This window comes from Carya illinoinensis, chromosome 11 (genome assembly GCF_018687715.1).
Source record: "Carya illinoinensis cultivar Pawnee chromosome 11, C.illinoinensisPawnee_v1, whole genome shotgun sequence".
Taxonomy (NCBI): Eukaryota; Viridiplantae; Streptophyta; class Magnoliopsida; order Fagales; family Juglandaceae; genus Carya; species Carya illinoinensis.
In genome coordinates this window covers 34,246,034-34,259,349 of record NC_056762.1, presented here as the reverse complement: position 1 = coordinate 34,259,349, position 13,316 = coordinate 34,246,034, and the positions used below count along the sequence as shown (strand labels likewise).

Below are 13,316 nucleotides of genomic sequence, written 5' to 3'. Positions count from 1 at the left end.
GGAGAAAAAAATTTCTCCTCTTATAAAAATTATTTCTATTTTTAATTTCTATTGTTTCATTAAATATGTCTTATATATCAACATTGCACGAATTGGTGCATGATTTAATTGAAAGAAAATTTTCCGTGTTAAAATGATAAATTGGCCGAAATGAATTTTGGATGTAAACGGAAGGGACAAGAAATGGAACAGTAAGATGGGAAGGACATCATGGGCACGGGAACCGAGGAATACGTTTGACAGGTACTTAACACAAAGGAATGGCCTTTCCTGAGCAGCGACATCAAAGCCTTCTCCCACGAGCAAAATATGGGTGCCAATGGGTGCGTGCAAATCGTTTCTTTGAAATGGCATTTTTTAATAATGTTACGTATAATGAGTTGACAAATTTCACTTTAGGAAAAAAAATATATATTATTAAAAAATTAATTTTATTTTATAAAAATTTTATATTTATTATTTTTTTAAAATGATTATACACGCTTCCAAGTTTAATGAGTTAAAGAAATAGCTGTCACATCGCTTCCATGGCTTCAACGAATATGATTATTAAAGAAAGGAGAGCTGGAAATGACAAGAAAAGATTAAAAAAATCATAATTGTAGACTATTGTGCCATAATAGGCCAGAAAATGAGAGCACAATAATCTCATGCTATTGAACAGAAAGAGACGAAAGAAGAAACAGCTACAGTAAATAGAATGATGATGAAATATGACCAATGCATGATATGAAGCTAATATCATGCTGTTCTCACAAATCCCACATAATGACCAAGTATGCGTGAGTACAGCACAGGCAAAAGATACAGAACTCATGTAACAATGCAATACCTGAAGACACCGAATTTTGGTGAGGGAAGGGAAAAAAAAAAAAAGGCCGAAGGACTAAAAAAAAAAAAATGCAGGCTTTTACATTGCTGCTAGAGTACCCCCAACCCAACTCCCTACTAACTCTTCGGCACCATAGACTCCAAACAAATGGAACAACCGTAACTAAGCCCATCTGATGAGGCAGGGTGTGATATGGGATCTAATGTATCACATTCCTCCCATACAAAACTAAAATGAAGAGAATTACAGAAAGTGACTTCGCGCTGCTGGGTGAGAATACTGACACCCGAACAACCCACACATCTGGTTCCCAAAAATGGTGACGACCTGACTCATTGTATGTATGCAATCCCAGACCCCGACTCAACACACCCAACTGCATGCAAGTAGATTATATGAAGTAGCAGTAGCCTCAAATAGAAATGGCTCGACTGATGGCCAACTTGGCCCATTCAGCAGATTCCCTAATCAAATGGTCATCAGACGACAAACATTCACTTAGAAAGTCTCTGCTTGACACAGATTGCTGAATTAATGGACCTGCATTACCACCCAGAGTATCAGCTAGGTCTCCAAGGACCCCAATTGCTGTCTTAGACACCGCATCATCCCTAAAAGAAACACATAAGGAGGTCAGAAACTGCCGATTGAATTTACAGATAACAAAGATAAAATGGAAAATTGAGGAGGTAAAGAGTCCAGCATATCTTACATGTCCTTCTCCATATACAAACTATCCAAGAACTGTAGAATGTGAGGTGCATAAGGCATCAATAGCTGTGTGTTTGAAGAGCCCTTAAATCCCTGGAAGATCCCTGAGTATGCCTCCAGAATTCCATTTCTCAGAGAGTTGGTGTACTCTAACATGTCGTCATCAGCACCAGATATATGGGCAGACAGCTCTGCTGCACTCTGAAGCATGGGCATAGCATACATCAAGTACTTCTCAAAGTTTTCCCCAATTGCCAAAGCAATGTCACCAAAGCATGAAAATATGGGAGGCTTCACAGACCGGTGTAACTGATTGCTTGACAAATCCTTGAGGAGCTGTGTCATTATTCCATCACAGTACGGCAATATCTTATCCTCCAGCGCCCTGCATATATCCCCGACTACACCAACTGTAATGGCACAAACTTGGTAGTCCTCAAAATTTTGAAGACCCATTTCCAAATACCTATAAAATTCAGGCATGTATTTTGCAAAGTCAGCACCCGCTGCATAGGCGAGAGCTCCAATGACAAGCATAGCCTCCTCATGAGCTGTGGCACTTCGAGAAGCAAATACTCTTAAGAAGAGGGCCATCATCTGGTCAGCATACTGCATGAAGACATATTTCGTTGGCTCCGCTGATCCCAGCTTCTGTATAATGACCTGCAAACAACCACAGAGCAAGCCTTGCAATTCATTTTGCTTCTCCCTTTCATCAGATGAAAGCTTCTGTGCCTCGAGAGTCTGGTGGAGCTCCATCATAATGAGAGGAACTAGTTGCATTACCATTGGAGCCGTCTCATCAGTAGAGCATCTCACAACTTCATTCAAAGTCTCATAGGCAGCAGTGCGGAGGCGTGACTCTCCAGCATCTTCTCGGTGAGTCGCAGTGAGAAGAGCTTGAACAATTTCCTGGAAGAAGGGAGTCAGTGGAGAAGATGAAGACCCCGCATCCTCATAACCCTGGGCCAGGAAATAGAGAGCACCACATGCCTTTTCAGCAACATTTGGTACGTCTTTCATGCTCTGAAGCAGAACGGTAATAATCTGTTGAATATTTGTCTGGGTGATTATGGGTGTCTCCAAAGCTGACCCATGCAGAAATTCAAACATTCTTCCAAGAGTCCAAGCAGTAGTGTCCTTCACGTGGTTATTTGGATCTTTCATTAGGGCAGTAAGCATGAAGTTCAACGCTATGTTAACAAGAGGAATGAGTTTGTCAGGCGATGGTCCTTCCAAAATGGAACCAAAGGCATAAGTAGCAGCCTCCCTTTGCCTCCAATCTGGTTTTGTTATGTTCTCTTCGATGAATGGCATTACAAGCGGAACAACATCATCTCCAACCGTCCGTGCAACTAAGCCCAAGCAAGTACCTCCAGCCATTGCAATATTCCAAGCCCCCTCGTCTTGATCCTGATCCTCTTCCTGCTTAAGTAGTGTCTCTAACAACAAGGGGACAAGAACAGGGAGCGCCTGCTTAACAAAGTAAAAGCAGGGAACATCAGAATCTGCACTAAATTCACCACCATATTCCTCTAATATATCTATCTCCTCATCACAAACTGAACTCCAGAACTCAATGGCCTGAAGAGCAACTGGCTCCTCATCTTCTTTCACAGCCTTTGCAGTGATGTTAAAGATATCTTGAATATAAGGGGCCAACTTCTCATAGTAGGTCGAAGATATAGCAACCAAACACTCAAAAGCAGATTGTCGAATCTTCAGCTCTGGCGAAAGAGTAGACTCACAGACAACTCTCATGATGTAATCACGTTCCATATCATTGGAAAAGTTTGCCCGAGCAAAACCTAAAGCATTGAACAAAGCTCGAGTAGCAGCAAGCCTGACATCATTGTTACTCTCGGAAGAGTTCATACCCTGAACTACAGCAGTAAGTATCTTGTTTACTTCATCCTGCTCTACCGCATCTGGGGAAACTTCTTCACAAATGTACCCAAGAGTTTCCAGTGTTGCCTGCTTTGTATGAGCCGGAAGCTGGTGAATATTAGACAAGAATGTTCCAATCAGTTCAGGCCATTGTTTATGGGGCAACTCAATGCCTGCAACCTTTGCAATGACTTGAGATGCAGTTGATCGAGCATCAAGAGCAGGAGAAGAAAGTGTCTTTAACAAGCATGCTTTGATCTGCGACTTCAAAGAGGTGTCCAATGACAACCATCTCTGCACAAGCTCAAGTTTCCTGTGCTGTTCTTTGGCATCCAAGGCGTTCTTGAGGATCAAACCTGCTAATTTACGGCTCTCAACAGGCTTATCGTCATTGGATAATTCCCCAGCAAGAGAAAGCAAGAAACTGGGAAGATTTTGCTCCTGAAATTGTTTTAGATTTTCTTCTGCCTGGTTGCGCAGAGTGCTATCTACTGCTTGTGCATTTAAAAGAATTTGAGTGACCTCCATTGCCATTTGAATCTGGGGTCAAAAAAATTGAATCCATAATAAGACATAATTATATGTTATCAAATACCAGCCCAACATTAAACCCCCAAAAAACAAAATCTAAGTAACTTGTCAAGTAAACCTAAACCCTTAACTGATTAACCAATATTAATTTGAAACAAAATCAAATAACTAAAATATATGAGAGGTGGTGGAGGAAGAAGAGGAAGAAGAAGAAGAAGAAGAAGAAGAAGAAGAAGAAGAAGAAGGACTAAAACAGTCATGGCCAAAGTCAAAAACAATCAGAAGAAAGACTAAAACAGTCTTGCTGAGAACATGAAGAAAGTAAGACATTTTACTACAAAGAAAATGCAAAACAAGACCTATTACACTGCCATCAGTGTGGCAACAGCCATATACCAATAAAATTGGTAACCCCCCAACACTTCTATATAAATCAATTCCATTTTTAATATAGCTGGAACAAACACAAGCTAATTTGAAATTCATTTATAGACCTAGAACATCTGGTGAGGCAAATGAGGAAAAATATATTTTCTATCTTAACTCCACATATTCTTCTATATTTGTAAGTGTTGAGCCCCAAAGATTGAAGCAGCTCCAAAAAGTTCCCACGATGTCGCAGCAATAATTAATGAAAAAAAGTTACTCGATATGTGTGATAAAAAGATCGTTACTACCCAAATAAAAGTACACCAACCAGCTCTCTTTGCATGCCTTCAGTGACAACCACCAGCAAGTTACAACTTACAACCGATAAGAACCCCCAAAATAATAATAATAAATAACCGACCCGGTAAATCACCGCGATCAAAATTTAAGTGAACCTAAATCCAACATTCCGTTTGTTTACTAAGAAAACGGTATGATACAAAGGAAAACCACGTCTTAGATGGTCATTCCCAATTTCTCAACAAGTAAATCACTCTGCTAGTAAGCATCAGGGGACAGTTGCGTCCCAAAAATAAAAAATCACACAAGGTAAACCGCAAGCTTTCGTGTGGATTTGTTTCTCCGGGTTCCCAGACCGAAAAATCAGACATCTAAGTTTCCAAAATCTGAACTTTCCCCAAACTTTTCTCACTAACCGAAGAGAGCAAAACTAATTCGAGAACACTCAATTAAAAAAAGCAGTGCAACACATAAAAATGCGTCTGATCACGAGAATAAACCAACTCACCACAAAACCACAGAGATAAACCCTAGATCAAACTTTTTCAGATCAGGGATTTCGGGCTGTAATAAAGGCACACGACACTTCGTATGAGATTGAATAAAAGTTCTTACCGAGCTCGCGAGTGATCAATCCGATAGGGGAGGAGGATGAAGACGAAGGAGAATAAGCGGCGAGTCCGAAACCCTAGCAGAGAGAGAGGTGAGGGTTATGCAGAGACGCCAATGTAAAGCTGGGACCAAAAGAAAAAACAATCAAATTTTCTAATCGGTCTTCAGGTGCTGCCACGCGAGATCAAGGAGCGTGGAAGCGTGAACTTAATGAAGGGTGGAGATTGATCCGAGTAGTGGGGCCAGTGCGATTCGTGAGCTTTGAATTGCGGAGGAGACTCTATGATTGGTTGGATGAGCGACTTCCGGCTGCGTCGGTGTGGGTGGGTATGGTAGTCCGAGGATTATTATCACCGTTACCATTACAATTCAAACCAGTTCAAAACTTCAAACGCGAGATAAAAATTTAAATGAATTCAAAAGAATAATATTTTTTTTTTCATTTTATTTTATATTTCTTTTTTTTTTTTTAAAAAAAAAATCATTCCAGTTACTTGAATTAGGGCATCCACATCCGGTGGTCACAAATTTATCAAAATACGAGAAAAATTAATTAATTTTGAACAAAAATATTAATTTCAAATCCGACCCAATAAAATAGGTAGAGAAATGCTAGGTACACCATCGGTCTACCAAAGCATTTGCACCTATGGATGCTTTTTTATTTGTTTTCTTAACTGCTAAGATATGTATTAAATATTTTTTATTTTAATTTTTTTCTTAATATTTAAAAACTCCAAAAAAAATAAAATAAAATCTCTTTGCAAAAGCAGATAATAGTAATAATTTAATAAATAAAAGCTCTTTAAAGATAAATTTTGAACACCACTTAATTAAAAACATCATTCTTTACGTAAATGGGCCAACATATAAAATCATTATTCAGTTAGCAAGCTTTTATCGATGAGAGTTGCACATCCAAAATCTCCAAGTTTATAAACATCATTCTTTACTAAAAGAATTTATCAAATCAATCCTTTATGTAAATAAATATCTACAAGTGTTTATTTATTATCATTTCTCTTACCAAATGAAACTAGTATTCTAAAATCATACAAACATTTGTGGATGCTAGTTGGGAAATTTTCACTTCTTGAGATAGATTTGATTGTGTGTGAAAGTGGCAGTCAATCGAGAATATGTTTTTCGATTGATATGAAATCCAATCTATAGTCAAATGCTTTTTCTTTAATTCTTAAAAGTCATATTTTTTTAGTTTTTCTTTTATCACTTAGGTGAGTCATACTCACCTTCCAATCCAAAAGTTGATGAGGTGAAAAATAAAAGAGTATTTTAGTTTTTCTTGCACATCCATCCTAAATCTGTATTGATACCATGTATCTGAATGACCATTAATTAAACTAAAGAAAAATCTAGTTGTAAGTGATTCTGCACAAGTGATTCTGCACACCTATACGCGCACTCATCTAATGTAATTGGCCAGAAAGTATAATTTATTGGAAATAGTGTAAATTTAAATTTTAAATATGAAGTCATCAACATTAGTATACAAATTAGTACGCAAGTTTGTTTGTATGTAACATAATTCTTAAACTAATCCAATCTTATCTTATACTTAAACTTAAAAAAGCTTATGTGTCTTGTACAACGTGAGATGCATGATACAATATGTACATAATTAAAACTATTGAATATGGACATGATGCGAAATGACATAATCATACGCTATGTGGGATAACATGTTTACATATATTATGACATGCGTGGTACATAAAAAGTGATTGTGAAATAATTGACTTTAATAATAATTTATATAAGATGCATAATGATCGTAATTCCTTATCAAATTACTTACCTTGATGTACTAATTCTTGAATCTAATTTTGTAATTCGTCACCTACATGAAGTATTAAACACCACTAAATATGTCTAGAAAATGTGTCCTAATATCCAACGTAATTAAATTTATATTATAGAGAATAATCAAATAAATATCCAGTTTAATACAAAAAAAAATGAATATTGATATTTTAAATACTAATAACCTATTCTCACTTTCAAATTATAATTAAGTAAAATATATAATCTTTATACAAATCCATTAAAACAAGTGTGAAATCTCAATTGATCAAACGGCTAAATTTTCTTATGAATAGCATAAATATCCAATTTTACAAGAAATTTAATAAATAATAATGTCATTTAATTATGCTGAACATACTTCTTTATTTTCTAATTATAACTATAATAAAATAATTTTATCAAAACTAACAAAATAACAACGAAAAATATTTTTGATATTTGATTTACTCATATTTAAAATTCAAATCCAGGAAAAACTATTAATATAATCTAATAATAATTTAAGACTAAAATCATATTACAATTTAGTAGGAAATTATATCTTATTTAAATCTATTAAATAATACTGGAGATTATTTTTATGGACTAATAATTTTTATGGTTTTTGATAGTGGTGTTAAATAGTGTTAATGGGTTATATTTAGGGTTGTTCATCCGGATTTCGGACTGGGTATATGGGTGTACCCAGTCCGAAATCCGGATTTCAAATCCGGACCGGGTTTCGGCCCGGGTACACCCGGTTATGATCCGGTCTGAAACCCGGGTGCATCCGGGTTTTTTAAAACCCGAAAATTCGGGTTCCGGGTTGTACCCGATTTTCTTCTTCTTCCTTTTTTTTTTTTTGAACTATAAAGTTACAGTCGCTGACTCGCTGGTATGCTTGTTCTTCTTCTATTTTTTTTTTTAACTTATAGCCGCTGGAAATCACGCTGGTGTGAGTAAATCCGCTACACTAGACCATCGGAGCACCGATTGAGGGCCACCGACACGACAAGCAGAAAACCACCGGAAGAAACCTCCACTGCCGCCAGTCTTCCACACCCACAACGTTACTGCACCCACAATATAGAATCTCTATTTTTAAGCATGAAAACAGAGCAACTTTGGACTCCACCGTTGCCCAGCCACCGGAAACTGCCAGGTTAGTGCTCTGTTCTGTTACACCCAAACCAAAATCCTTCTACCCTGAAAACCATCCGCCACTGCATCTTGGAAGCCACCGTACGTCCAGCAGCCCTCCACGTTTCCTTCCTCAGCCGCAGATAACGCCGGTCACCACTTCTCCCTTTTCAGGTCGTCACCGCCAGCAGAAGACGTCGGGGAATGAGCCTCCATCGTCTGACGCCGATCAGTTGAAGGTTAGCACCTTCGGATCAACCCCCCCTAACCCGCGGCTCCCACACGTTGCATGGGCCATCTCTCTCTCTCTCTCTCTCTCTCTCTCTCTCTCTCTCTCTCTCTCTCTCTCTCTCTCTCTCTCTCTCTCTCTCTCTCTCTCTCTCTCTCTCTCTCTCTCTCTCTCTCTCTCAGTATCATTCCGTTGCCTCTCTCTCAGACTAAGAGTCTCAGTGTCGTTCCACCGGAGTCTGGACGTTATGTCAATTCACTGAGCCCGGTTCCGTTGCCCTCTCATTTTAAAAGAACCCGGATATTGGGTTTAAACCCGGGTTTCGGATTTAAAATCCGGAACCCGGTCCGGATTCACCCGGATTTTAAAATGAGGGTTTCAGCCCGGACTTAACCCGGGCCGAAACCCATAACCGAATACCCGGTTATCCAGGTTCCGGTCCGGATCGGATAAAATCCGGTCTGGATGAACAGTCCTAATCATATTCGTATCGTGCCAAGGCATGTATACTATACCATATGGATAAATCCAAATCCGATATGTTAAGCTTATCGTATTAAAATATCAAACCCTAATACGACCCATTAACATAACGAGTCGTATTGTATCAACCCTGTTGAACCCAAGATTTTAAGTTTCATGTGATTATAAATCTACACATGGATTTTGATGATAACAAATGAATTCAAAGAATAAAGGAGTTTCAAACTCAAGTTGTTCACACAATGGAATCAAGCAGAACCAAGCATGAGCAAGAAGGAAACAAGTTCACATTAAAGTCATAGAGTAATGTTGTAAATCTCTTAAAATTCGAAATTAAGATTAATGCTCAAAATTAATATTTTATCATAAAGCATTAAAATACATTTTCCACATGTGCATGAATATTTTTGAAAATTAAATTTGAAAATTTTGAAAGATGATTGATTGTCATCTTTTGCATGTGTATGCCTTGATTAAAGGGTTGAACTTTGAAAATATTAAAAATGATTGATTGTCATCTTTCACATGTGCATGTTTTATTTGAATATTTTCAAAAGTGATTGATGCTTTTTTAGACTTATACAAAAGGTAGATGATTTTGTTTGAAAATTTTGAAAAGTAAAGTGTGCTCATTTTGTCATATGCAAAAAGTAAAAGATTAGGTTTGAATTTTTTGAAAAGGAAAGTGTGCTCATTTTGTCATATGTCAAAAGTAAAAGATTAGGTTTGATTTTTTTGAAAAAGTGAATGATGTTGTCTTTGACAATTGAAAAAGAAGAACCTTTTATTTGAATTTTTTGAAAAAGTGAATGATGTTGTCTTTGACATATGAATCTTTTTAAATTTGAATATGAAATCTCATATGCCTATAAATAGATCATTTGAGAGTTTCACATTCACAACACTAAGAGCATACAATATTCATTCAAAGCTTTCATTCTCTCTTCTTTAACCATTGAGCCTTAATCCTTATTCATTTTGAGAGATATAGTTTGCGCTGTACTATTCTTATTTCACTCATTGAGGAGTGTTTTCTGATAACCTACCCACTATCAGCTTTTGTATCAGAAAAAGGGTGTGTATAACCCTTGTGCGTGTAGAAAATATTCTACATGGGGAATAGTTGAATCACCACGTGTAAGGTGATTGCAAGTGTAGAGGGTGTTCTACACAGATCCTTTGTAGCGGTATTGTTCAAAGGTGTAATAGGTTTCTATCTCCACCTGAATGAGGTTGAATAGTGAATTTGGGAATCCTCAAGGGGTAGCTTGAGGCAAGGACGTAGGCAGTGGGGCTGAACCTCGTTAACATACTGAGTTTGCTTCTCTCTTACCCTTACTCTTTATATTTATTGTTATTTCATATTTTGTTTATATTTTATATTATATATTTGATTTATAATTGTTATTTTTTTAATACAACTCAATTCACCCCCCCTCTTGTGTTAGTCATCTGGGCAACAAACCCATTTATCTAAATGGATTGAATAGATCCAAAATTAATTGGTTTGACCTGATTAAATTTAGTATAATTTTATATAAATGTTAAAATCACAATATCTATAAAAATTATACTACTAACTACAAGTCTAAAATTACAATTAAAACAATACAAATATTGAAATTAAAATTCTAAAAATTTTAGGTATAAGGGTGTAATAACTTTAATTTTCTTAACTGGTCATAACAGGTTATAATGTGTCAAAATGGATTGATCCGTTATCAACCCATTAAATAATCGTATCTTAACGAGTCAACCCGTTTTGACCCGAACCAATTAAGACTAAACCAAAACTTGTTATTATCGTGTCGTGTTCATGTCAAGTTGACGAACATGTCACATATTGTCACTCTTAACTTTTACCATCTAGGCCCCTTTTGTCTAACTCCATAGCTGGTTGGGTGCTACTATGGTCACGTCTTGATAGGGAAGCCACTTGAAATTTGAAAAAAAAAATATATTACTTATTAGATGATCTAATTTTTTTAAAATTTGGTCATTTTGAAAAAAAAAAAACATTTTCTTAAAATATTATTATTAAAAAATTACATATTTTAAAAACCATTATCTTATGCAATAGATAAATAGTTTAGAGTTTGTTTTTTTAAATCGTTAGAGATGAATTGTTGAAGGCACAAGGAAGACAAATAACCGAGTAATTAAAAAATGTGAAAATAAATATTATTTGAATAAAGTAGAGAAATAATAGGGTGTGCGATATATGAAGTTTTAGAAATGTGAGGTATATAAAAAGGATGATGAATAAATTTAAAATTCCTAGAAGTATTTATCTGATCTTTTATTTAATAAAATTACCCTAACGTCCATAATTTTAGGTGATAATTAAACAAGTTGTGACATAAAGAGTGATCTAATTAACACATTATAGTTTTTATCCAAATACTGAACGCTAAAAATCATTGAAAAGACCTATATGAGATCATGCAATCTATTTTGACAATATATTGCTAGTATTTTAAGTCCGCTGATGAAGTTAACTCCCTTCTAAAGTCATACAAACTATTAAAGAAAAATCTAGATGCTGGTGATTCCGATCGGGATGCTCTTTCGCCTAAGTCAAAAGGAAAAATATGGATATAAACGATTCTGTGTATTAATATGTACATTCATCTAACGTAATTGATAAGAAAATTAGATTTTAATGAAAATTTTGATAATTTAAATTTTGAATATAAAGGTAGCAATATTAATACGCAAATTACGCAAATTCACATATACGTATCAAAATTCAAAATGAAAAATAGTGATTTATATTTTAGAAAACTATGCGCATACACTCTTTTCACAATTATTTACACAACTATATTTTAAGTAAGTGATATTTTTGTATAATAACTTATAGAAATAATATGGTTTTATAGAAATATCCTCAATTTAATAGATGATTGTATAAAGAGTTGTATATATTATGATTATTATTATTGCATTTTAGAGTGGAAAACACTACTCTGCCCCTTGCATTGTACCGCTCAAATGCACAGCTCAGTATTTTTAATTTTTTTACTTAATGATTAATTAAGTATTTTTAATGTATTTATGTATTTTTTTTATTTTTTTAATATTTAAATATGTTAAAAAATATGAAAAGAAAAAAGAAAAAAAATTGAATTTAGCCTAGGATGGTACACCCAGCATAATCGTAAGTTCTAATTTATAATAACATTATTTTATATGACATATTAAATATACTTTATAATAAAAATAAATTTACAGCTTTAAATGTGATCGGTTAAAAAATAAATTTTATTAAAAATAATGTTAATTTAAATTTTAAATATGAAACTATCAACATTAATAGACAGATTATTACGTAAGTTCGTTTGTACATAACAGAACAAAATCAACTTTGGTGGCAGTCAAGAGCTGTAAACCTTGGCACAAACAATTTGACTATAAAAAGGCAATCAAGATATATAAAAGTGTCGAGTATGACCTCATTAGATAGACTGTATCCAACAATATTACTCATCGTTCCCATTATATCCAACAATTAGATTTATGATCTATGATTTTGTTCTTTATTCATGTTGTTTTTCGTTTGTCCATTACAAAGAACAAAATCCAAAGTTTAGACTTTGTGTTAATTGTTTAGCCATTTACATTTATATTGCATTGAGAATTTCCCTTTAACAATATACAGTCTATTGTGTCATTATTCTCGAACATGACGATAATCATCGTATCAATTGAAAATGAGAATTGTAAAATATACAAAAAAATTACATAAAAATAAACTTACAAACTGACGTAATTTCACGTAATGCCTTAAATCTATTTTACATTAAAAATAATTTTATAATCTAACGTATTATATCAAATCACGTCAATTTATAAATTTACTTTTATATAATTTTTTTTTATAATTAAAGTATTTATCATTGAAAATAAAAAAAAATTATTCAGTTCACGAATATATCTTACAAAAATAAAATTTATAAGTTGATGTAATTAAATGTAATGTGTTAGATTTATTTTAAAGTAAAATAAATTTTATAATCTAATATACTATAACATACCGCACCAGTTTGTGAGTTACACGATAAAAAAATCTCTTTATACATCAAATGTTCATATAATATAGAAGGGGCTAAAAAGAGTTGGCGAGCATTGCAATTTGTATACCATTCTAGGATTGTCATTCATGGAAGGGCATGGAACGACCGCCGTATTAAGGGGGTCGTAAAAGTTAAAACTAATAAAAATCGTATTTCATGTAGGAAAGTACTAGGCGAGTGGGAACACCATACCACAGATGAATGGCCGAGATCGTCCCAACAAGAGACCTAATCCCATTGGCCGGGTGAATACATCCTCGAAACGTGATTGGTCCACGTCACCTAGAATGACATGTTCTCACAAATAGCCTTGGCTTTGCGTAAGAGACGGGAGCAGATCGGT

The 13,316-nt window shown here is 34.9% G+C and overlaps 1 protein-coding gene across 1 annotated transcript; it reads right to left on the bottom strand.

Moving 5' to 3' along the window:
* Window positions 1–632: 632 nt before the first annotated feature.
* LOC122281196 (importin subunit beta-1-like) lies at window positions 633–5,404 on the bottom strand. The gene is made up of 3 exons (XM_043092527.1): window positions 5,246–5,404; window positions 1,545–3,970; window positions 633–1,443 (listed from the first exon to the last, which is right to left on the bottom strand). Exons 2-3 carry the CDS (start codon window positions 3,962–3,964, stop codon window positions 1,245–1,247), a joined length of 2,619 nt encoding a protein of 872 aa, XP_042948461.1. The 5' UTR covers window positions 3,965–3,970; window positions 5,246–5,404; the 3' UTR covers window positions 633–1,244.
* Between the last annotated feature and the right edge of the window lie 7,912 nt (window positions 5,405–13,316).

What these genes read in the sequence shown, in the direction of transcription:
- LOC122281196 (XM_043092527.1), bottom strand. Translation starts at nt 3,964, where the DNA reads ATGGCAATGGAGGTCACTCAAATTCTTTTAAATGCACAAGCAGTAGAT. An exon ending in TTGTATATGGAGAAGGACAT is followed by an intron (nt 1,444 to 1,544) that starts GTAAGATATGCT and finishes TGTTTCTTTTAG; the next exon opens with GGATGATGCGGTGTCTAAGA.